General features: G+C 39.8%; 3 protein-coding genes and 2 non-coding genes across 5 annotated transcripts; 1 reads left to right on the top strand and 4 right to left on the bottom strand.

The window, feature by feature from the left end:
• The first annotated feature begins 1,070 nt into the window (after positions 1-1,070).
• Positions 1,071-9,118, top strand: birc2 (baculoviral IAP repeat containing 2). Its single transcript, XM_070917987.1, has 13 exons — positions 1,071-1,145; positions 2,524-3,440; positions 3,540-3,820; positions 4,002-4,298; positions 4,410-4,716; positions 5,541-5,640; positions 5,782-5,860; positions 5,968-6,013; positions 6,260-6,502; positions 6,654-6,752; positions 7,031-7,186; positions 7,492-7,533; positions 7,747-9,118. Exons 2-13 carry the CDS (start codon positions 3,050-3,052, stop codon positions 7,938-7,940), a joined length of 2,235 nt encoding a protein of 744 aa, XP_070774088.1. The 5' UTR covers positions 1,071-1,145; positions 2,524-3,049; the 3' UTR covers positions 7,941-9,118.
• Positions 9,119-9,943: 825 nt separating this feature from the next.
• Positions 9,944-12,365, bottom strand: rpl23a (ribosomal protein L23a). The gene is made up of 5 exons (XM_070917990.1): positions 12,310-12,365; positions 11,096-11,276; positions 10,629-10,805; positions 10,227-10,296; positions 9,944-10,003 (listed from the first exon to the last, which is right to left on the bottom strand). The coding sequence occupies exons 1-5, from the start codon at positions 12,332-12,334 to the stop codon at positions 9,989-9,991; spliced, it is 468 nt and encodes a 155-aa protein (XP_070774091.1). The 5' UTR covers positions 12,335-12,365; the 3' UTR covers positions 9,944-9,988.
• Positions 10,076-10,143, bottom strand: LOC139295866 (small nucleolar RNA SNORD42). The gene has a single exon (XR_011598443.1). It is a non-coding gene; the product is annotated as a small nucleolar RNA SNORD42 (small nucleolar RNA).
• On the bottom strand, positions 10,976-11,047 carry LOC139295867 (small nucleolar RNA Z17). The gene has a single exon (XR_011598444.1). It is a non-coding gene; the product is annotated as a small nucleolar RNA Z17 (small nucleolar RNA).
• Positions 12,366-13,399: 1,034 nt separating the features above from the next.
• On the bottom strand, positions 13,400-20,625 carry ddx52 (DEAD (Asp-Glu-Ala-Asp) box polypeptide 52). The gene is made up of 15 exons (XM_070917472.1): positions 20,523-20,625; positions 20,042-20,285; positions 19,135-19,274; positions 18,784-18,969; positions 18,546-18,689; positions 17,500-17,611; positions 17,309-17,381; positions 16,263-16,466; positions 16,083-16,173; positions 15,721-15,843; positions 15,485-15,635; positions 15,115-15,190; positions 14,357-14,428; positions 13,936-14,211; positions 13,400-13,572 (listed from the first exon to the last, which is right to left on the bottom strand). Exons 1-15 carry the CDS (start codon positions 20,607-20,609, stop codon positions 13,536-13,538), a joined length of 2,016 nt encoding a protein of 671 aa, XP_070773573.1. The 5' UTR covers positions 20,610-20,625; the 3' UTR covers positions 13,400-13,535.
• Positions 20,626-22,195: the final 1,570 nt, after the last annotated feature.

The raw sequence follows: 22,195 nt of genomic DNA, 5'->3' as shown, positions 1-22,195 counted from the left end.
AAATATAATGACAGGTACTTTACATAAAATGGGTGGAGACAACCAATCGTCAATAGATCAAATGTCATTGCTGAAGTGCACTCAGCACTTGACACATCACAGTAGTTAGGGGGAGTGGTCATGGTTAGGGGAATTACCACATACTAAACTAATCCATTGAGATGGTGCCTTCACATGACTCAGTGTGTCTAACCATCTGACTTCAACAACACCTCTATGTGAGTATCTTGTCTTATGAGAATATTCCTTATATTATTTTATTATTATGTATTATATTGTTTTAACTTTAATAATAATAGATAACCTACCAAACCAAATAGTTTTTGACTTTTGACTGAATATTATCGTTGTTGCAATAGTCGTAGTCACAGTTATATGTAGTTTTATTATCAGTGGCGGCTCAGTTTGTAATATATCGAAAACATCTCTTTACATTTAATTTTCATTGAACATGTGCCCTCAATTACATGGTGAGTATAAACATATGTATGTGTGTTATAGTAATATTTTTGTGAAATTATGATCTGTTCATATATGTAGATATTCACACAGGCTTTTTTGTTGTTGTAATTTTACAGTTTTGTAAAGGTTACTTGGAGGTTTTCATTTATTTTTATCAATATAAAATGTTGTTAAAAAGAGAATTAAATAATAAACAATAATAATGATATAGCCAAAACACATGTGTACACAACATGGAGATCATTACACATTTGTTCCTCAATAAATTCACACAAAACAAACAGTTTTGTGTGTTGGTCTTCATTTTCTATACACAGTATCTAACGTTATTCATTAAGATTGCTTCCTACGTGTGTTTGCAGTAATTTAACATCCTAGCTTTCCAGTAGATGATGTAATAACAAAAGCATTTGACTCGTGCCACCTAACCTTCTGATTTAACGCTGTGTACGTATGTTATCTACACATGGGGGCTGTTTTACCCCTGAGATGCTGCCGCGAACCAGCAGGGCTCTGGTACACAGATTACCTGAGGGGACTTACCTGAGGGATTTCTAACATATGTGTACATTTACCTCTACCATTTTCGTTTCACTGGCAACCGGAAGCAGCAAGAGGCGGCGGTGTCTGTGACGAGAGTATACTGGGACTTTCCGTAACGTTACCGACTGAATTGCGAAACGGTGAGTGTGTCCGACCACTGGAAAGGATATGTTCCCGTGCTGCCCTTATGCATTGTCTCGCACGTTTGCGTCATTCGTACCAGACCGTTTTATTTTCCTTTCTCCGTGCTGCTGCACAGACTAATGGGCAGAGTAAAGTTCGGTTATTAGCGTTAGCTGACGCTAGCGTTAGCAAGCTAATGTGCGCTGATGTAGTCAAACTGGTTTCTGTGGGGCGTTGAATGTCATGTCATTCGGCTACTGTTAGCTGTGTGTTTTAATCAATGCCCGACTGCTGAAATCTCAAATCAATCCAATTCCCTTCTAAATATTAAACGACATAGCTAACGTTAGCTAAAACAGAATTGAACCACAACATAACCACAGCTAAAACAGGAAGTGTCTGGAGAATAACCCTGTACTTGTTGAGGAAAGTACCTAGCGTCACTGTCGGGGAAACAATACCAGTAATTTTTAGTAATTATTAACTTAGCTGTTGTATTATTCACCAGTATCACCAGTTGGCCACGTCTTTACCACCTTTAGTTCCGAAAGGATTAACTTTATGATCAGCAGGAAATTGATTGGGAGCTTTGTTAAAGGGACACTTCACCGATTTCAGTTTACTTGTCATGAGGAGAGAGGTGTATGATGTTATCTGTCTCTCTGGAAAAGTTTGGGGAAGTCTGGGTGATCTGGGCTTTTTCAAATGTGTTTCCCCAGATTTATGGAAATGCAATACCAAATCATTGGAGAACCCCTGTAATTGATTAATCAGTTAAGGCATTTGTAAAAGCAAAATTGTCAAACAGTCTACAGTATGTTTCTAGATTCTCAAATGTGAGAATGTGCTGCTTTTCACCAGTAATTATAATTATAAATTGAGTATTTATAGCTTTTGGACTGTTGGTCGGACAAAACAAGCAACTGTGTCACCTTGGGCTTTAGGAAATTGTGATGCACTTTTTTTATACCATTTTCTGATATTTTACAGAGTAAATAAATGATTAATTGAAAAATTAATTGCCATATTTATTGGTAGGGAAAAGAATTGTTTATTGCAGCCCTTCCGACTTTGTAATTATTCAACAGTGAATGGTTGTACAAAAGCTTGTGCATCTTCCTTCTCAATATTTGTTTCCAATATTTCACGTTCATCTTTTTGTTTTGACATCGTATTTAAACTACATGACATTCATCTTCAGTGAAATACTCAAAATCGTATAACATTTACCATTATTGTCTTTATGTATTTATTATTCTTGGAAATCTTGAGTAAATAAAGTTATATGGATTTGAGCATTATTATGAACCACAAGTTTGAAACATATACAGACTACGGTACGAACACCATTCAGCATTTGTTTATTTTGTCTCTGTTTTTTCTTTCTTTCTACAGCTCCTGCTATTATTACAATATCAAAGGAGGATTACATTTTTCTTATTGGGTTTTTGCTATTCAATTATGGAGACCTAGACACCTACAAAAGGGATGTTCGAGATAGGGGGAGGGGTTTGAGAGCACATATCCCTTGGTCTGTGTGTATGAGTGTGTGTGTTTGAGACATTTATTTAATTAATTTATAATGTTCCGTACGTACGAACCGTATGTTTAAGTTTTTATGGTTGGATAATGTATTAGACATGTCTGTGCTAAATATGCAAGATAATAAAGTGTATACTGATCCTGGGTGATCAGCCCATAGCGTAATATTATGATTATTGATTTGAGGATGCATTTTAATTATGCCGTTAAGTCCATCCTTTTTTACTGGCCAGGTTTTTGTTTTTGTTTGACAAACATCCACTGGACCTTTAACTGAAAAATAAATATTGAAGTTTCTGCAGTTACATGTTCAGAGGTACTACTCTCTACTAGTCACAGGTAAAATGGATCCAGGTGTAAAGTATAGGTTATATGCAGGATGTTTGAGCACCTCATCAAGTGCGATGATGGTGGTTGCTGGACTGGTAGTTTTGTTTCTTCTGTTGTTTCACACTTAGCCAGTCCTCACTTTCTTTTTTACTGTTTCTTGTCTTTTGATTTGAGTTACCCCCCCATCCCCCACCCCACCTCCTACCCCCTGATCTATTTCATTATTCTCTGTCTCAGTGTGAGTGAGTGTGTCTGTGTGAGAGAGCGCGACCTTGGGTTTTCTCAAACCTCTCTCCCTTCAGAAGGACATCTCTTTTGCCTTAAATTGCTCTACTTAAATACGAAAATGGAGACTCTTGTTCAACTCAAAAACAATCCGTTTTTGATGGGGTTGTGTCGCAACGGCCCTCCACCTGACCTGCAATATGATAACTCCTCAGGTACCAGTTTCTTTTATTCTTTCCCTTTATCAGATCTCAGATCAAGACTTATTTGCATTTTTATTTTCATATCTAACCTTGTGTCGTTTTCATCTCCAGAGCTCTTCCGCATCTCTACCTTTGCTCGATTCCCAGCTTCTGGAGTCACAGAGCGAAGTCTGGCGAGGGCAGGCTGGTTCTACACCGGTGTGGGCGACCGCGTGCAATGTTTCAGGTGTAACGTGACGGCAGAGGGCTGGCAGGCCGGAGACTGTCCAACAGAGAAACACAGACAGCTCTCTCCTTCCTGCTCCTTCATCCAGAGCCTCCCATCTACAGCCAACCTGCTCTCCTCCTCTCACTCCGCCTTCTCCCCGCTCCGCATTGCCCCAGCCATACCAGTAAGATCAAAGGAAGTTTCTCTAAAAACATAAGACATGCTCTTTATAGAAGAAAGTTGCCCCTGTATCTTGGAAAATCATAGCTAAATAATAGTTAATAAAATAGTTTTGTTTTTGAGGCCAGAATCTGTTTTTGACATATCAGAGTAAATTCTTAATATTTTGCTTCTTTTTCTTCTAGGTTTCAGGCCCAGCAGCACCTAACCTGACAGTAAGCCAAGGTGAAGAGCCGGTCGGTTACCTAAATATGGGCTTCTCTGCTCCACCACCCTCCAGCCCACTTAGCTCTCGTGGTGTAGAAGACATGTCCCACCAGAGACCAACGTGCCACAACCCCAGCATGCGCAGAGAGCAGGACCGCCTGGACTCCTTCCACCCCTGGACGCTCTCCATCATAACTCCTGCTGAACTCGCCAAGGCGGGCTTCTACTACCTGGGCCAGGGCGACCGAGTGGCCTGCTTCAGCTGTGGAGGACAGGTGTGTATCATCACAGGGACACGAGACCCTGCTGCTCTGAAGAGCGTGTACATGTAGCACCATTCAGGTTAAGTGTGTGTCAGGGTGTGACGTTTTTGTTTGTACTTTCAGTTGAGTAACTGGGAGCCAGGTGACAGAGCTGTATCCGAACACCAGAGGCATTATCCAAACTGTCGTTTTGTGCGGGGGGACAGAGCTGACAACGTGTCGCTGGCCGGAGCTACCGGAGCTGCTGGAACTGCCGGAGCTGCGTCTGGAGGACTAACTTCTCAACTGTCTGCAGGAGCCCCAGCGCTCAGTAATGTGTCCAACCCTGCCATGCAGCAGAGCGACGAGAGGCTGCTCACTTTTGTCAACTGGCCGTCTCGTATCCCTGTGCGGCCTGACCAGCTGTCTAAAGCTGGCTTCTACTATGTAGGTAAGGACACTATCAAAGAGACATTCGAAGACAAGGAGGGTGAATATTGGACTTGCATTCATCAGGTGGCCAAAAACAACTCTAAATGAAAACTAGTGTTGCTCCATGTCTGCTAGATGTGTAAATAAGCGACTGTCCGCAATATAAACTTCATATGGTTATAATTTGTTAGTGTTGTGTGTACAGCTTGTTGCGCTCTCCCCAAGTGGCCAAAAAAAGTAAATTATTGCATGTTAAAGGAGACTGACTGTTAACTTTCTGTGAAGACCATAAAACATAAGCTATGCCCCCAAAAAGTCTAATTTGATCTATTTATAGCAAATACTTGTAGAGGATACAGGGTCATTATTTTTATTTTTGTAAAACCAAATTGATCCTAAAATGTAAATCTTAAAGTTGTCACTGCTGCTGAAGTCTTTCACAAAATTTGCTCATAATGTTCAGATGAGAGGTTTGAATGAGGTAATTTCTTCCCCCTTCCTTGCAACGGTTTTAATACCAGTAAGAGTTCTTTCCCCCTGGTTGGGGGTGTCCACTGCAGACTGGTATTTTCCTTTGAGCTGGAAAGTCCAGTCAGAAATCTCTTTCAGGACACCTGTTTTATAAACACAATCCCATGATCTCATACTAATGCTAAATATCCCCATTCACGTGTGATCGGTTTACTACTAAAGGTTTCAAGCAAAAGGGGAAATGAGATGAGAAACAATCGTGTATTCACACTGGTTTCAGTCATCTTAATCAGATTAACCATGTTTTCTTTTCTCTCCTTGAAACCCCCGAAAACCACTTGTTGCACTGAAAGCTCTTTGTTTGCCCTCAAGGTCGTAACGATGATGTCAAGTGTTTCTGCTGCGATGGAGGCCTGCGATGCTGGGAGTCCGGAGACGATCCCTGGGTGGAACATGCTAAATGGTTCCCTCGGTAAATGCTGCTTTTTTTATTGTTGATTGTTTAATTTGGTGTCAAAATGTGTTGTCCTGAGCACTGTAGTAAAATACTGCCTAGATAAATATTCTATTTTGCATATATATTTGCAATTCTTGTACCGCTGGTTGATTGCAGGTGTGAATACCTGCTGCAGGAGAAGGGACAAGATTTTGTTCACCAGATCCAGGCTCGCTTCCCTCGGCTGTTTGAGCAGGTTAGCAGAGAGCAGCATAAACATCTGTTCACGGTTCAAACATTCGGCACAGAAACAAGCCATTTAAAAAATTGTTTTGCTTCTTTTTTTTGTTTTCTCACTAAAAGCTTTTAACAAATGGAGACAACTCCAGAGAGTTTGTGGATCCACCTGGTGAGTTTGAAACAGTTTTTTTATTTTCTTATTTTTTACAACAGTTTGGCCAAACAAATGTCCAAAAAGTACTGTGCAATAATGCTAGACAGCCATTTAAGAAGAGCAGAGGCAGTTGGCCAAAGTCTTCATCTATTTATTAAAACTTTTTGTGTCTGTCTAAATGAAGCTTATTGAAATTGAATGACACAATATAAAGGGTTTAAAGAGTCCCAGACCGATGTGTGTACCCTCTCCTCCTCTCAGTGGTTCACCTCGGTCCAGGAGAGGAACGGTCTGAGGACGCCGTCATGATGAACACCCCTGTGATCAAGTCTGCTTTAGAGATGGGCTTTGAGCGTAGTCTAGTCAAGCAGACGGTCCAGAGCAAGATCCTGACCAGTGGAGAGAACTACAGAACAGTCCAGGAGCTGGTTTCAGACCTGCTGAGTGCCGAGGACCAGAAAAGGGAAGAGGAGCGAGAGATGCTGGCGGAGGCGATGGCGTCAGGTACAGCTGACAGTGAAACTATAGATGTCTCTGCGATGTATTATGAACGACCGTGAATCCCAGTGTTAGTTGTGCTATCAGCTGCTCTCAGGCCAGTGAGCATTTCAAGAGCGTCAACAATAAATCCCTTTCATGTCTCTCTTTATTTCAGATGGTTTCACCTTTGTGAAGAGACACCAGGCAGCATTGATCCAGCGTCTGAAGAGTGTTGAGCCAGTGATGGAGCATTTGAGAGAGCAAAATGTGTTATGTATGTTTTTTTCTTTGGGGTGCAGGATTTAGTTTTACAAGAGCTATGAGGCAATTCTACTCATTTTTAGTAAATGAGAGCACTTTCCATAAAGGATCAGACAATTTTTCACTACAATGAGGTAACTAAATGTGGATTTCCAGGATTAGTGGATCAGATTTTTGTTGAATTTAATTATGTCAAATATAGATTTCAGCTCTTATCGTGCAGCTGTAGCATCTAGAGTTCAGAAACCATTCGACTGTGAGTCACTCCTCTCCTTCCCTGTTGACCTGCAGCTACAGAGGAGTTCAGCGGTCTTAAGGCTCAGACGTCGGCCCAGCAGCAAACTGCCAGGCTGATAGAGCTCGTCCTCACCAAGGGGAACGCTGCAGCCGAGGTCTTCCGCAACTGGATCCAGAAAAACGATGTCCACCTGCTCAGAGATCTCATGGGTACGTTTTTCCCACCACGCCAGAGGTTTTCTGACCACACTTGGCACAGAAAGAACAGAAAGTATGTGTTCAAACTGCCCACATTAAAGTAAAAGACATTTGATATGTAAAGTGGTTGAAGTCCAGGCTGCATCCACAGCACAAAGAATGACATTGCCCTGTCCTAAAAGCAAAGCCTAGGCTTGGTATAACTATCAGCACTTAAGAGGTGCAAATACATGTTTTTACTTAAGAGTATATTTATTTTTGCCATTGTGCATTAACCAAAGCCTGAGCTAACCACATGCTGTGTTTCACATTTTCAGCCCAATCAAACGAAGCTGCATCACCAAGCCAAGATCTTTCAGGTATAAAGACACACCTGAGCCTCAGCAGAACTTACTATCCAGCCAGTTTAATGTTTAAATGTGAAGCACTTTGTAACATTAACTTAATATCAGTCCAATAATGTGACATTTCTGTTTTGTTTTTTCTTTTGTAGAGAATTACAGTGATGTAATCTGTTTGGATACTATGATGTACATGTTGGATTTAAGACGGAAAAATCTTCTTCTTTGCAGACCTCCCCATGGAGGAGCAGCTACGGCGCCTACAGGAGGAGCGTACCTGCAAGGTGTGCATGGATAAAGAAGTCAACATCGTCTTCATCCCGTGTGGACACCTGGTGGTGTGCAAAGAGTGCGCGCCGTCATTGCGAAAGTGCCCAATCTGCAGAGGCCTGGTCAAAGGCACGGTCCGAACCTTCCTCTCATAACCAGGTGGCTGTGAGCCGCGTTCCCTCAGTCTTGTGTCACAACAGTGTGGTTGAATGTAAGCAATATGATATAAAGTTATATTTACCTGAAAGAGCAGGAAGGTTGTGCATTAGATTAACCTGCCCCAGATAATATTAAGAGACATTTAGATGTCGCCAGGTTTCTTTATCTAAATAACCAGATAAAGCTCACAGACAAAAGCTCATCTGATGTGTAATGTTTAGAACAAGGCTTTCAGTTTAATATCTGATTAATATCTGATTTAGTCTCCTGATTTCTCACACACACAACAACTGGCTTTTATTATTAGGGTTGAGTGATGTGTCTGAGATCAGTATCTTGCTATCAATCGGCATAACTTCTTGTTAATAAATATCTCAATATGGAAGTAAAATAGTCGACGTCAATGAATGTGTTCCACTGTTGTACATTACATTAAACTAAACTCTCAACAAATGTAAATCAAAAACTTCAGTAAATTATTCTGTTTCTAAACTGACATAAGGTTGTATGATAATATAATTTCTTTGAAAAGTCTGTGACAGCAGCTCTGCAGTAAATATCAGTTTGATGAAGGTTTAATTGTCACAGGTATCAATGAGTTCATTGAGCCTTTAGTGTGTCAAGTACAGGCAGCGACTACTGTAAGTCATGATAACAGAAGCAGTTACATAAGCTCAAATTTAACTTTATGAACTGATTTACTGCAGGGCTTCTGTCTGGTTAGTTTTTGTCCACTTCTTGGACATCCTGAGAAACACTGAAGCTCAGTTAATTGTCAAGATTCTTACACTTTCAATTGAACTGAACTTTACCAAGTAATAACTATAAATGGAAGGCATATTCCCATTGTCTGTGTGATGAAACATAGCAAGTCTTGATAACAGCCAACTATCAAGTTGAAATGACTTGTGAATTACTGTACAACCAACATCTCCAAAGCCAAGTACAGCAATTGTATTTCTATATTCTGTTGTGATGTTAAAACCTTCATTAAGTTTACCACAAGTCAACATCTTAGTCCTGCACTTTCCCTGAGCTTTCACACCACAAATTGACCTGAGTGGTGTGCACTTGCTGTTATTTATTCAGTGATTGTGGGAGCAACATTAATAAACTTTTCACCAACATGTGCTCCATATCTGCCACTCTAATGTACCAGTTACCTATTAGCGAGATTCCAGTTCAACAAGCACATCTATAGGAACATTTAAGTATCAGCACCTCCTTGTTACCATTACTAGGGCCTAGTTACATAAGCAACTTCAGTAAGAAAAAGATAAGATGCCAACATTACAGAATAGTATTAGAAGTTTGATGTTAAAACTTACAGCATCTCAACAGGGCATCAATATTCGGCAGCCTTTTGGTGCCAAAATAAGTCATTCTTAGGAAATAAACTTCACCTGTGTATAAATGTATGATACTCAAGACTGGAAAAACAGAACTCGATTGTCTTTGTATTATACACGAAGAAGTCAAACAGACCAAAGTCATGCTTGGTTCCAATTTTTAAATACATTGTCTACAAATACACAAGACTTTGCCTTATACAGTTTATACGAAACCATCTTCATAAAATGTTATATTATGTTGCAGTGGAAGACCAACAAACACTCCACAACTCCAATACATTGACACCGATCAAGGCCACAAGTGTCCGAATTGAAGCCCTGATATTTGTTCTAGTACACGACTTGCCCAGAGTTGCATTAATGAGATTAATTCTTTCATACACTTGTGCCAAACATTAAAGAAAGGGTTCTTCAGAGAAAACCCATTTACTTTCAAGATGGAGGAGATCCAATAGGTTCCCTACTCCTTTCAACAACAAAAAAAAATCAAACTGACCCACATCTGAATTCACACAGCTGACAAATCTTATGTACTGAAAAATGTCAATTGTAGTAACTCAGCCAGTGGTGGTATAAGCATTTAAAACCTTGCATTTACAGTATCCATGTGTAAAGACAACTCACAAAACACAAGGACACTGAATCAATTTTAGTTTATACAAATATTTATTCTTCCACAAGTCTGCCACTGTTTAGATGATGCCAATCTGTAAAAAAGAAAAGGACATGAATTACATGACGTTCATCAACAGAGTGGATACATGTGTACCTGCACTATCTGGCATCAGTGGTTCCTTTGAATGCATCACAGACATTCAGATCAAATAAAAGTTTACATCATGTGCACAGGATTGACAACTTCTAAACACGACCATAATGTTGGACTGAAGAAGCTTTCAAAATTAAGGAGGAAAAAAAAAAAAGATTCACCTTGTTTGCAACATCCAACGCATCATAATCTGGTGCGAGACGAACATACGCCTTCTTCTCACCGTCAGGCCTGAACACGGGGCAGAACAAAACATATGCAAGATGAAGCAATGAAAGGGAGGTGGTGAGTAAAATCTATGCCATCAAGTTCATGTTTACAATGGATGGAAGACCTAAGTGTTTGAGGACCTGTGCAGAACCAAATTTCTGATCAAATTATTTATTTCAAATTGTCATTACACCACATGTAATGTCTGGGAAGGTATATCAAGTCCTGCAATCAACTACTGAGACCGTTCACTCCTGATATATAATAGCTGTAATAGGGTTATCAGCCCGGCAATTCCACTTTCCAGCACAACGACATGAAACTGGCACACAGCTCAGCCTGAAGATTTCTACCTGATGAGTGTGTTGACTTTGGCGACGTCGATGTCGTACAGCTTTTTGACAGCGTGCTTGATCTGGTGTTTGTTTGCCTTGACGTCCACAATGAACACAAGTGTGTTGTTGTCCTCAATTTTCTTCATGGCGGACTCTGTTGTCAAGGGGAACTTGATGATGGCATAGTGGTCCAACCTAGAGAGAAAAAATAAATATAATCAGGCCCAAAACCCCCAAAGGCCTCACTTTTCTGGTCCACAAAACAGACTTGTTAATATCTTCTTTGTCTACAAGTATATTACCTCACATATACACATGACTTTATTTATTATTCTCATCTAAGAAGACAACAATTGCTTTAGTTGGGTGCATCAGTAGTTTATAAAGCTGGAATCATGCTTTTTCATACTTTGATCGCTATTACCATCATTTGCACCAGGTTTAATCCCTGCATATCTCAGCAGCCTGCAGTCATTGTAACTCACTTGTTCCTGCGAGGAGCACTCTTGCGAGGATACTTGGGCTGCCTGCGGAGACGGAGGGTTTTAGGGCGACGAAAGGTGGGAGAAGTCCTCATCTTCTTCTTCCTCTGGCTGTGTACACCTTTGAGCACAGCCTTTTTGGCCTTCAGGGCCTTTGACTTGGCCTCAGTCTTGGCAGGGACAGCTTTAACAGAAAAATACCTTTTGTTAGACTGTCAGCTGTTCATGCTCCTCCCGTTAGTAACTTAGAGAAAAGCCACAAGACACTTTGGGAAATGTTTCAAACTGCACCATCAAACATTTGACATGTATAAATTAAGTCCTTAGATCATGTTTATAACTGACCAAAGTTTGCCATTCGATTTATGAAGTGTCAAAAAAAGCTACATTTACATTGAAAAGCTTAGCCATTAAAACGATCTTTACTTCTGAATGACACTATGGTTAGACATCTGTCTACCTCACAACGGATGATCTTAACCACCAACTCACTGAATATATTTGATTGCGGCATAAAAAGATACAAATGACTGATAAGTACATGAGTTTAAAGACTTCATCTCCTGGTATTTGAGCATAAGGCCATTTCAATCCTCATTGTAAATGCCAAATCTGCATTTAACCAATTTACCACATTGCACAAGAAAACCTACACTCACACTCCTTACTTGGACATGACTAGTATGTAAACATCCCACAGGACTTTAAATTACATATCCAGTTATCTGCAGTCAACGAAATCGCCAGTTTTCGACATTACATTTAGCTTTCTTGCCGTACAACAGCAATTTCAACTGCTAACATTCACGTGCGGCTAATGACACACCGCTGATGTGTAGCAAATGCTAACGTCACAAAAATAGCTAATACACAAACTAAATAACTAGGGTTACTAAGGCCGATTAACGTTAACTTGCTAAAACGGTGTCAAAAGGGGACGTAGGAACAAATCAGAACCGAAAGCTGTAAATAAACAGCGTTTCAATCAACAGCGTCAACGTTATCATGCTAATATTAGCTTAGCATCACGTTCCAGCATACATGCCGGGGACTCCGTAAGCGTTATCTACATATTTAGACAGTTGGCAGCAATACCTTGACATTATTTAAGCCTCTGTCAGTTTATCCTTACATCTCGGGTAAATCTACTGAACCTTAACAGCGTTATTTGTGTAAATTACACGAGATATTCATTCAAAATTATTAGGTTGACAAACCTTCCTTCTTCACCTTCGGTGCCATGTTGAGAAAGGAAGATTGGACGGGGTTTCCTGCAGTATAATGCATGGGCGAGATTACACAACAGATGTATCGCGATAGTTAAGAAAGCTTCGAATCCACCCTGCAGAATTAATTATGAAAATATTACCCTAAAGCATCTGTATATCAATCAAATTTACAGTGCTAATCTATCTGAAGCACAGGTTTTAGAAAATGTTTTAGTCTTTGTTAATTTTTTCCCCGGAGACCTATTTGAACAGAGTTCCACATTTAGTCATGTTAAAACAAGAGGGATGTGAAAGTACCATATGGTACTGTATATGCACACATTTATGTACTATTTCGTTTTTTTTGTTTCTTTGTTTCATGAAAAATAGCTTGCCAAGCTAACTGTCCTACTATCAGTTAGCTTAAAAGCTTAAAAGCTGTAAACAGGCATTTTTTTAAATTATAGATTATATGACTTTACAATAACAGCATTAAATGTAAGTTGTTTAAAATTGAGTCCCGTCTCTGCTGCTAGGCTCAGAAAATGTTTGTTTCCCCCTCTGTGAGCTAAAACTTTCATGTTTAAATTATAAATGTAACAATGCACCACTATGCAATAATAAAAAAAAAGTTTAAAATATATACATTTCCCCAGTAGCTAGCACTAAAAAGTAGGATTTTCCTTATGGCTACATGACCTTTAACTGCTGTCAGTAATCTGCAACTTCCATTAAGCCAACATATGAAGGAGAATAAACCTTTCAATGTACTCAATATTACTCTTATCAAGTCTACTGGGCATTGCGTTTTTTATTGAAGCTACCAGTAAAATTGTGATGCTAAGTAACTGATGATCAATAATCAATCAACAATCTTAAATGAACTGCGTTCAATTATAGTTTTATTTATATCTAAAATATCTTGAAATTATTTCACACCCATATCTTGTTCAGTGCTTGTTAGTTCAACATAATCATTCATCACCCACTCACTCATTACAGCCTTTATTTTTCTTGAAGAATGCTTGTTAAAATATGCTCTGTCAATGTGACGAGTTGCAGCAAATCTAAGAGATATACAAACAAAATAACACACATATATATATATATATAAAACAGTTTATTTCATACTCTGATAATACAAAGCACAAATGTGAAAATTAGCAGTAAAATCCAACAAGATGTAAAAACTGTCCTTGTCCATCTTCATATCAGTCTGCTCGTACCGCTCTCTTCTATTCCTCTTGGGGCTTATTTTTCTTTCCCTTTTTCCTGGTGGAGAGAGTTGGAAAAAAAATAAAATCTTCAATCAAAATCCTCAACTTGTGCCACATCTTACAACCTTTTATCCTAAAATGAACTCATTCCAGATAGATTTGTTAATTTGAGGGGTTTAATTTCTAAAACAAATACTCGCATTGAGAAGTACCTACAACTTGAAATCCATTCATCAGTATTTACATCAGTGGGAAAACTTGATTTTACAGAGATGTCATATCTCTGAGGTACAATTAACTAATGTATATGAGCAACATTTGTTTGCTTCTGGTTTACTGCATAATCATACATGAATACATGAGATTGTTTGGAAATGAAACGTACAGGAAATCTATCTATTACGAGGACCTTCCTTACTTTTTTAACTTGGCTCCAGAGGAATTTGATCCCGTCTTCTGAGACGCCTTCTTGCGTTTTTCTGTCCCCCCTTCTTCCTGTATTTTATTTCTTTTCTTCAGGTCCTGTCCTTTCGTCTTCTTTGCCCCTTTCTGCTGCTGCACTGCTGTTTGAGATCCACCTTCTCCTTTCTGTCCATTGTTTGGTGCTTTGCCTTTCTTCTTCATTAAGAAGCGAGGAGTTGTGCAAATGGTGCTTCTCGTGGGAGGTCTCTTCTCAAGTCTTCGCTTCACTTTGCTAAACACAAACAAATACAGACACACTATCAGAACCACATTACCAAAACTGAAACTGATCAATTTAGCAAGAAATAAAAGAGCAAAAATATATTTAAATATATTTGTTATTGTGGAACATCATTATCATCATCCATCTGCTTCACCTGTGTATCTTCTTGAAGCCAGTCATGTAGTCGGGTACAGGACAGCCTGCTTGTTTTATGACATTAGCGATGCTGTTAGGAAGAGATGCAAAGAGAAATATATTCAGACAAAAAGTGTACGTTGTAGAGTACCTCACAGACAAACGTAGATAATATTGTGTCTTGTTTCAAATACATTTATCCCAGAACATTTTACTGTAGTTACATCACTGTGCTTCAGACAAATTTATTTTTTAACAGTTGGCACAAGAAATAGATGGACAGGAAACAAGCAAGGTTCAAAGCGGGGACACGCAGGGATGTGGTAGCCTTTAAAACATCACAGAATACTGGGTCAACTACCTGGCTTTTGCCTCTTGAAGGTCAAAGCCTCATTAACATTTTGGGAGCTTGCAATACTAAGTGTTCAGATTACCTCACTTTTTCCTTTGTATGCTGCTTTCATCCTGCGCCTGTACCCTTGCTGGGGTTGGATGTGCACATCATTCGCCTTCTTTGTTTTCAGGTACTTGGCTAACATTGTGAGGTAGCTCACAGTGCCCACCATTAGCTTACAAGGCCCTAAAAGTTGTGGATGTAAACATACCTCAGAGCAGTAATGTCCCGTTTGGCCTGGTGCTTATTACCACCAAACATGACATCTGATGACCTGGCTCCCTCATCTGAAGTTTGACTACTGTGCCAGAGTCACTCACTCAAGAACAAGCTGTACATGTTTTTCTGCAAAGGAAGTCAGTAAGCTCCATGTGTCCAAGTACCTGCGCAGCAGTGGCTTGTCGTTTTCTGTGAAGAAGGTGATGGCCTTCCCCTGATGTCCAGCTCTACCAGTCCGACCTGAGGAACAGCAAACAGGATGATATATGAGGGAACCGATGAACAGACAGGGAGACAAAGAGGAGAAATATGTGAAGGTAGACAACACAGGATTAGGGCTGCAACTAACAATGCTATTTATTGTTGATTGATCTTTCTTTGTTATCATTTAGCTTGTAAAACAATGACATAAGCACCAGTTTCCAGAGTCAGACATGACAGCTCCAAACTAAAAAACCAAAAGGTATTTAATTCACAATGGCCAATTTAGGACTATCTTATTGTGAAATGATTGATTACATAAACAAAACGAACCTATTCGGTGGATGTACTCCACAGAGCTGGTGGGGAAGTCGTAGTTCAGCACAAGGTTGACTCCTTTGAAGTCGATTCCTCTGGCGAGCAGAGCCGTGCAGATCAATACCCAAATCTTACCGGAGCGGAAACTGTTGACCACGTTGTCCCTCTGAAACACAAAAGCCACAGAGGAGGAGGATAAATACAAGGTCGCGCTTCAGAAAGGACCCATAACGCAGAGTGTCGGTGTGTACCTGCTGCTGTGTGCGGTCTGCGTGGATCACGTCCACGTTGATGCCTTCGTACACCAACTCATGGAAAAGCTCCCGTGCTCGTTCTATAGACTGCACGAACACCAGCATGGGAGGCAGGAAACCCTGAAAATGGAAGAGAGGACATCCTTTCATTTAATCTTAGGTCGTAAAGAAATAGAGCTTGTATTCATCCATGTGTTTTTTCATGTCTTGCAATTCCCCCTTAAATAGTGAAAGTTTGTCTGGGGAACTCTTCATTACTGTGACTGCGTTCACAGGTTTATCATATTCAAAAGGCAAAAAATGAAAACAAAGTGAATTATTTACAAGCTTGAACAATAACCTCTCTGGAGTGTCCTTACCTTTTTGATGATGTCCCTCATGGCCACCAGTTTGCCATTCTCCGTCCCAACAAACAGCAGCCCCTGTTCCACCGTCTCAACTGCTGTGTTTCTGAGAAGATGATAAATTCATGTTTCTAATGTGAGGAAAAAGACGATATAAATCCACCAAAGCAAGGAGTTCTAAATGTAGATCATTACCTGTGTCCAATGTTGACAGACACCAGGTTGTCGAGGTTCAGACGGCACCACTGCTCCACATCTGACGTGCAGGTGGCGCTGAAGAAAGCCCTGCGCACCTTTGAACCAGAGCAGGCCAGAAAGACTGTGGCGAGCTGCTCCCTGAAGCCCGTCTTACCGCCTTCAAACAGCTTATCGGACTCATCGACAACCAGCCACTCCACGCTGAACAGCAACAGGAAAAAACAATCAATCTCTCTTTTTTTGGGGTCATTTTTGCCTTTATTTAACAGTTGACAGTGGAGCAGCAACAGTGGATGTTGTGTTTACATGGTAAGCGTCTCAACCACCAGGGCACCTGTACCACGAAGCTAGAAAATGGGTCAGTCAGCTATCTTTGGGCTCAACTCAGGTTTTCCAGTATCACGAAGCTGGCTCACTGGGGTAGATCACCATGGTAACCATGGTCACCGACAACTACAAAACAGTTTACAATGAAGTGACAAGTAATAAAGAGCAGGTATTTTTTTAATAGGTCAGCAGAATCATTTCGCTCTCCCAGGCTTTCCATGTGTCCTCTCTGGTTTTAAAACAGAGCTTCTAACGACGATTAGAGCTGCATTTACATTGCGCAAAGATTATTTGGTTCCCGCCAGGATTCCTGACAGTGTCGATGCTTTTACACTCTTGCTCCACCGCTGCAGCTCAGAATAACGTGAGCTGACTTTGTGATGATAATTGGAAATAAAAAGTATATCCTCTGCTGTCTTTTATGGGAAAAATAATCCACACATTGTTAATTATCTCCCATGATTAAAAATTTTGTTTAAAAAAACATTTCAATCAGAAGCCAGACAACCCAAAGAGAGACAAGCTGGATGTAAACAACGCAGGATTTAAAAATGTTTTATGAGGAAGGAAATGCATTCAAAACATTTGTTAGAGAATGAGTTTTGGTGAGTAACAGTGAACGTAAACATGTTTGTTTACAAGAATCCTTCACGGGGCACCTTTAATAAAAAAAATTAAAAAAAAACATTTTCAGAGAGCAACAGATTCAGTGTTACCTGCTGAGGTCGAGAGCTGGAGGATCCTGTTTGAGCAGGAAGACGAGTCGGTTCGGAGTACTGACAAGTATATCTGCACAGAGAAAAAGGTAAAGGCAACTCATACTTCAGATTTGATTTATTTCACCGAAGAGGTATATATATACATATATATTTTTTTTATTTTGTTTTTTTCTTCCTCCATTTCTTACCATATTTTTTATTCGACTGTGGTCCATATTTCTTGGCTGCCAGAGAGGCTTTGTCTATGATGTGAACTCTAAATCCTACTCCCTCTGACAGGCGGAGCAGCTCTCTGTAGGTCTAAACACAAAACAACAAAAAACATGCACATGTGAGTGATCATTTAAGAAAGAACAACTTGAGCAGTAGCTGAAACTCCAACTGTATCAATAGCGATGAAAACCTGGCAGCTCATGTCTTCAGGTCTCCTTCTTTGACATCAAGAAATATGTTGTTTATCATGGTTTGAAAAATTGCACTGGACAGCTTGATAATGGAAAGTGAAACTGGAATTGACTTTTTTTTCTGAATGTATTTTAGAGAACATGAATAAGATAAATATGACTTAGCAATTGATTTATAATGTTAATCCTTCTTAAATCACAATATTAAAGCTGCACTATTCAAGTTTTTTTTGTATTGATAATGGGTCAAATGACTACAGGTAATATGAAAGAAGGCCCCACAGAGAATTATCACCCAACTCTGCAGTTCCTCTCAGCTTCACAGAGCGTTTCAGCATCTTTAAAGCTCATTGTTTGGGTTTTCCAGCACACAGACACAGTTGGCGGCCAGCTGGTGAATATAGTGGAGCATTTAGCAGCTAAAGAGCCAGATATTTCCTTCAGAAGTTGGTAGAGACCAAAAGAGCTAAAAGGAGAGTGAATATTGGACTTATATTCATTCATTCATTCATTCATTCATTCATTCAGTCATCAAGGACAGAAACACACATCCAAATAATTGCAAATGTTGATGTTGGATGCAAACATAAAGTTTGTCGAAACTTTATAAAAGGTGAAAATATGTTAATGTTGTGTTTACAGCTTGTTCTGTTGCCCCAAAGTGGCCAAAATAATAAATTAATGCAGCTTTAAAAACATCCCATAACACAATAAAAAGTAATATCAATATATAGATAAGCTTTACTACAAATAATCTCACCTTATCTGCTAATAAAAACAGCCAATACAGCAAATAAACTAGTGTTTGTGCACGTGTGTGTGTTGTGTACCTGGCTGGCAAGTTCTCTGGTCGGGGAGATGATCACAGCTCTGAAGCCCAGGTTGGCCGGCTGCTGCAGGTGGGCGAGCAGCGGGAGACAGAAAGCCAAAGTCTTTCCTGATCCTGTGGGAGCGCAGGCCAGGAGCTCCCGACCCTGACCGAGAAACCAGACATGTGGAGATCCTCACAAAACTGCCGTCTGTCTGCAATTCATCAACCACTGAAGGTGTGTGTGTGTCTGCACTCACATGCATCATGAGCGGTATTGCCTGCATCTGCACCGGCGTCGGGGAGTTCAGCCCTGCGTCTTTGAGGTTTTGAATGACGTACTGGTTGAGACGATACTCAGACTGCAGCTCCTCAAACGTGCACACGGGGTCGGGTACGTCACAGCCGTGCACATTTATACGGTGTTGAGAGCGAATACGATTCACCTAAAATAAAATAAAGAGAAAAGGATTTTACTGAGGACAGAGGATTAAGCCAGGGCCGAGACAAAGCACTACCTTTAGTGAACGTTACAGCAGCAGATATCATTTTTAGCATTTGTCAGAATCACATAAAATGCCTTAAGGATTTTTTTATGCTTCTATGAGGACCTTTTCCTGATGAAGATGCTTCAGCCTCTTCAGCGAGGATTTTTCCTTCCCGTCGCTCGGCAAGTTTTGGATCTTTCTGTCCAATGAGGAGGTCCATGTAATGCCATGTCCCTCTGTGTCTTTCAGCAGTCTGCCACCAGCTTCAGTCAGACAGAAGACAAACAGCAGTGAGTCTATGACATGGACAGCTACATCACGTTCATTTTAAACGCCAACGTGACATTTCCATTTTTAACACATTGCATTGGATTGGGCAAAATGGATGCAATCACAGTATATGTCATTTTGTTTTACTATAATCAATATTTATTTTTATACAATACGTTTTCTGGAAATTCAATTGAGAAACTGTTATGGGATAAAATAGGAAAATAGAAAAAAATCTAGTATTGTCATAAAGAAGTCCTGCTCATTGATATTCAACATTGCCCACAATGGACTAATACAAAAGAGATGTTACAGCTACCTCTGTATAAACAGGACACATCTATATAATCTCATGGTACATATCCTCATGTGACTGACACCTGGAATTGAAATATTAAGAACAGCTGACATTCATAAAATGAGACATATAATCCAGACACAAATTCACTGTAGTCATTTTCAACAATGTTTAGCAGCAAACTATATCCCTCCAACATTTACTTTGTGGTTTCTTATGGCACATCACACTAGGGCTGAGACTAATTATTCTTTTCATTATTGATTAATCTAACTATTCTTTTTTAGATGAACCAATTAATCGTTATGTCTATAAAATAGATTTTTTTCTAGGTAAAAAATATCCATCACAAGCTCCTTGAGCCCAAGGCAACGTCTTCAATACTTGTTTTAATCTTAAAAGCACATGGAAATAACCACAGTCAGCTGCGTATCAGTTGTTGATGCAGCGGACATCCTTTACCTTCCACCTGGTTTCTTTTCGTCTTTTTCTTTTTTGTCCTCACGTCTCTCTCTTCGTCCTTTTTCTTCCTTTTGCCTCCCGCAACAGAGTCTCCACTTTCACTTCCCACCTCATATTCCTCTTCATCCTCCTCCGCTTCCAGTCCTACAGAGCTGCTCTGGGCTCCATTGGTTGGTCCTGTGCCAAAGTAATCGATCGCAGAGACACGATCTGAGGACGTTTCCACTCCCTGGGACCTGACAACCTGCAACATAAGACAGCAGTACAGTCACTATCAGAGTATAATTCATATGTGTGTCCCACCATGTATCCAATGAAATGCGATATTAATGCACCAAACCTCCCTAAAACAAGCATTGCGGCACACTGCCACGCTAGCACACATCGGGGTTAGCCAAAATACATTAAACCGTGGTTCGTGCTGCTGTCATCAATCGCTATTTTCGTCCAGTACATCATCAACTACACGTGTTACGCCTACCTTAAACCGAGCGGCGTCTTGACCAAACCTCTTCAGGTCAAATTTAGCTCCTGCTCCGAGTTTCCGAAACAACTCGAAGGCGTCCATTCCTACAGCAGCGTGGTCTGTCCGCATCCAGGCATCACTAATCAAAATCCGGATCATCCACCGGTCAGCTCTGAACACTGGTGCCCCCTGCTGGCTGCATTTAACACTCCGAGTGTTAAAAGTCAACTGAGCGACTGATGCATTGATTATAAATCACACAATCAGACCGCCAGCCACGATTCACGTTTAAAAGGGACTGAAGACATTTAGTAATAATCATTATAGATGACATCTTCATATCTGCTTTATAATGTGTGCCAATTGAGAACTCATCGCTGCAATTATTTATTTTGTTAAAACTGACAGAGCGGAATAATGTGTGTGAATACAGTTGGACTTTATCATCTGTCTCTTTCACTTCCTTGTCAACATATTTGTGTAATCAGGCATCCACCTCAGAACTGTTTGGATTTGGTAATCCAGCCTTGCACTTGATCCAAATTTTCAGTCACTGGTGGCTATTTGAGTGTTTATATTGAAATATTGTACTTGCACTCGTTACTGGTAACAGAATAAGGTTTCCATGTAAAACAGATATGCAGTAATGCTCATTAACTATAATGCCTTGTTAAGACTTTAAACTTGATGTGTTACTTGATGATTTAACCCTCTGAAAGTAGCCATTTTACTGTGGTTTCCTTTATTCTTTGAATTCAGGGAGCATTTTTCCAACAAGGTTACCAACTCGAATACATTTCTATTCATATGAGACCTCAGATAAAATTATTTTATCTTATTTTGTGTTATAGGCAATGGAATTGGCGGTGTTTCAGGTTAGATAGAGTTGTTACTTTCACTCTTTTATACTTTGTGCAATAGGTAAACATCAGTCAAGTCAACTTCAGGAAAACAGCATCTTGCAAGACAGAGCGGATAAAACATTTGTCAGACATCAACACCTACTGGTTGCACACCTCTTGTGTTGAGTAACTGTGAAACAAGACTGTGGGAAAACACTGTATTTATTGTTTTGAACATCTAATGTGGTGCACAGATGTCCAGTCTGTCAGTCCAGTCAGGGTCATCATTGCTGTGTGTTCACATAGACAATGTAGTGTACTTCATAATCTGAATTATGGCTGGGCAATATCACTGAAATCAATGTAACAGTATTAAAAATATGTTTCAAACATCGATATATCTATCTCAATATGGCAGATGTATATAAATGACAAATAAAACAAATCAAATTCATGTTCAATGCAATCAACCATGTTCCTGTTATGCATCACCTCAGACAAACCCCTCCACACGTGTAAAACAATAAATACTTCACTTGTACGACTAAATTATTTTGTTAAACAATAACATGGAATCATTAACATCATAACATGATTCCACTGAAATTCAATACATGATAAATTATCACCCGGCCTTAATATCGATTTTTACATTTGTCTATTAATTTTTTCTCAAAATAACAAAGTAATTTCACTACTTGTGTGCAAGTGCAGTTAGATAGATAAAAGGATATAAAAGGCACTGCCAACTTCAAAATGTCTTGAAATGTACAGAAGAAAAATCAAAAATCAAAATCCTAGATGGCCTTGAGTCTTGTGGTTCCTTGTGATGTCCTGAGATCACAT

This window comes from Enoplosus armatus, chromosome 13 (genome assembly GCF_043641665.1).
Source record: "Enoplosus armatus isolate fEnoArm2 chromosome 13, fEnoArm2.hap1, whole genome shotgun sequence".
In the NCBI taxonomy this organism is placed as follows: domain Eukaryota; kingdom Metazoa; phylum Chordata; class Actinopteri; order Centrarchiformes; family Enoplosidae; genus Enoplosus; species Enoplosus armatus.
The sequence above is the reverse complement of the archived record's forward strand: the minus strand, read 5'-3'. Positions and strand labels throughout refer to the sequence as shown.

What these genes read in the sequence shown, in the direction of transcription:
- birc2 (XM_070917987.1), top strand. Translation starts at nt 3,050, where the DNA reads ATGTTTGAGCACCTCATCAAGTGCGATGATGGTGGTTGCTGGACTGGT. An exon ending in CATGCTAAATGGTTCCCTCG is followed by an intron (nt 5,641 to 5,781) that starts GTAAATGCTGCT and finishes GGTTGATTGCAG; the next exon opens with GTGTGAATACCTGCTGCAGG. An exon ending in GGCGGAGGCGATGGCGTCAG is followed by an intron (nt 6,503 to 6,653) that starts GTACAGCTGACA and finishes TCTTTATTTCAG; the next exon opens with ATGGTTTCACCTTTGTGAAG.
- rpl23a (XM_070917990.1), bottom strand. Translation starts at nt 12,334, where the DNA reads ATGGCACCGAAGGTGAAGAAGGAAG. An exon ending in ACCGAAGGTGAAGAAGGAAG is followed by an intron (nt 11,277 to 12,309) that starts GTTTGTCAACCT and finishes TTTCTGTTAAAG; the next exon opens with CTGTCCCTGCCAAGACTGAG. An exon ending in AGTGCTCCTCGCAGGAACAA is followed by an intron (nt 10,806 to 11,095) that starts GTGAGTTACAAT and finishes TTTTCTCTCTAG; the next exon opens with GTTGGACCACTATGCCATCA.
- ddx52 (XM_070917472.1), bottom strand. Translation starts at nt 20,609, where the DNA reads ATGGACGCCTTCGAGTTGTTTCGGAAACTCGGAGCAGGAGCTAAATTT. An exon ending in ACAGTCGAATAAAAAATATG is followed by an intron (nt 17,382 to 17,499) that starts GTAAGAAATGGA and finishes TTCTCTGTGCAG; the next exon opens with ATATACTTGTCAGTACTCCG. An exon ending in TCTGGAGCCAAGTTAAAAAA is followed by an intron (nt 13,573 to 13,935) that starts GTAAGGAAGGTC and finishes TCTCTCCACCAG; the next exon opens with GAAAAAGGGAAAGAAAAATA.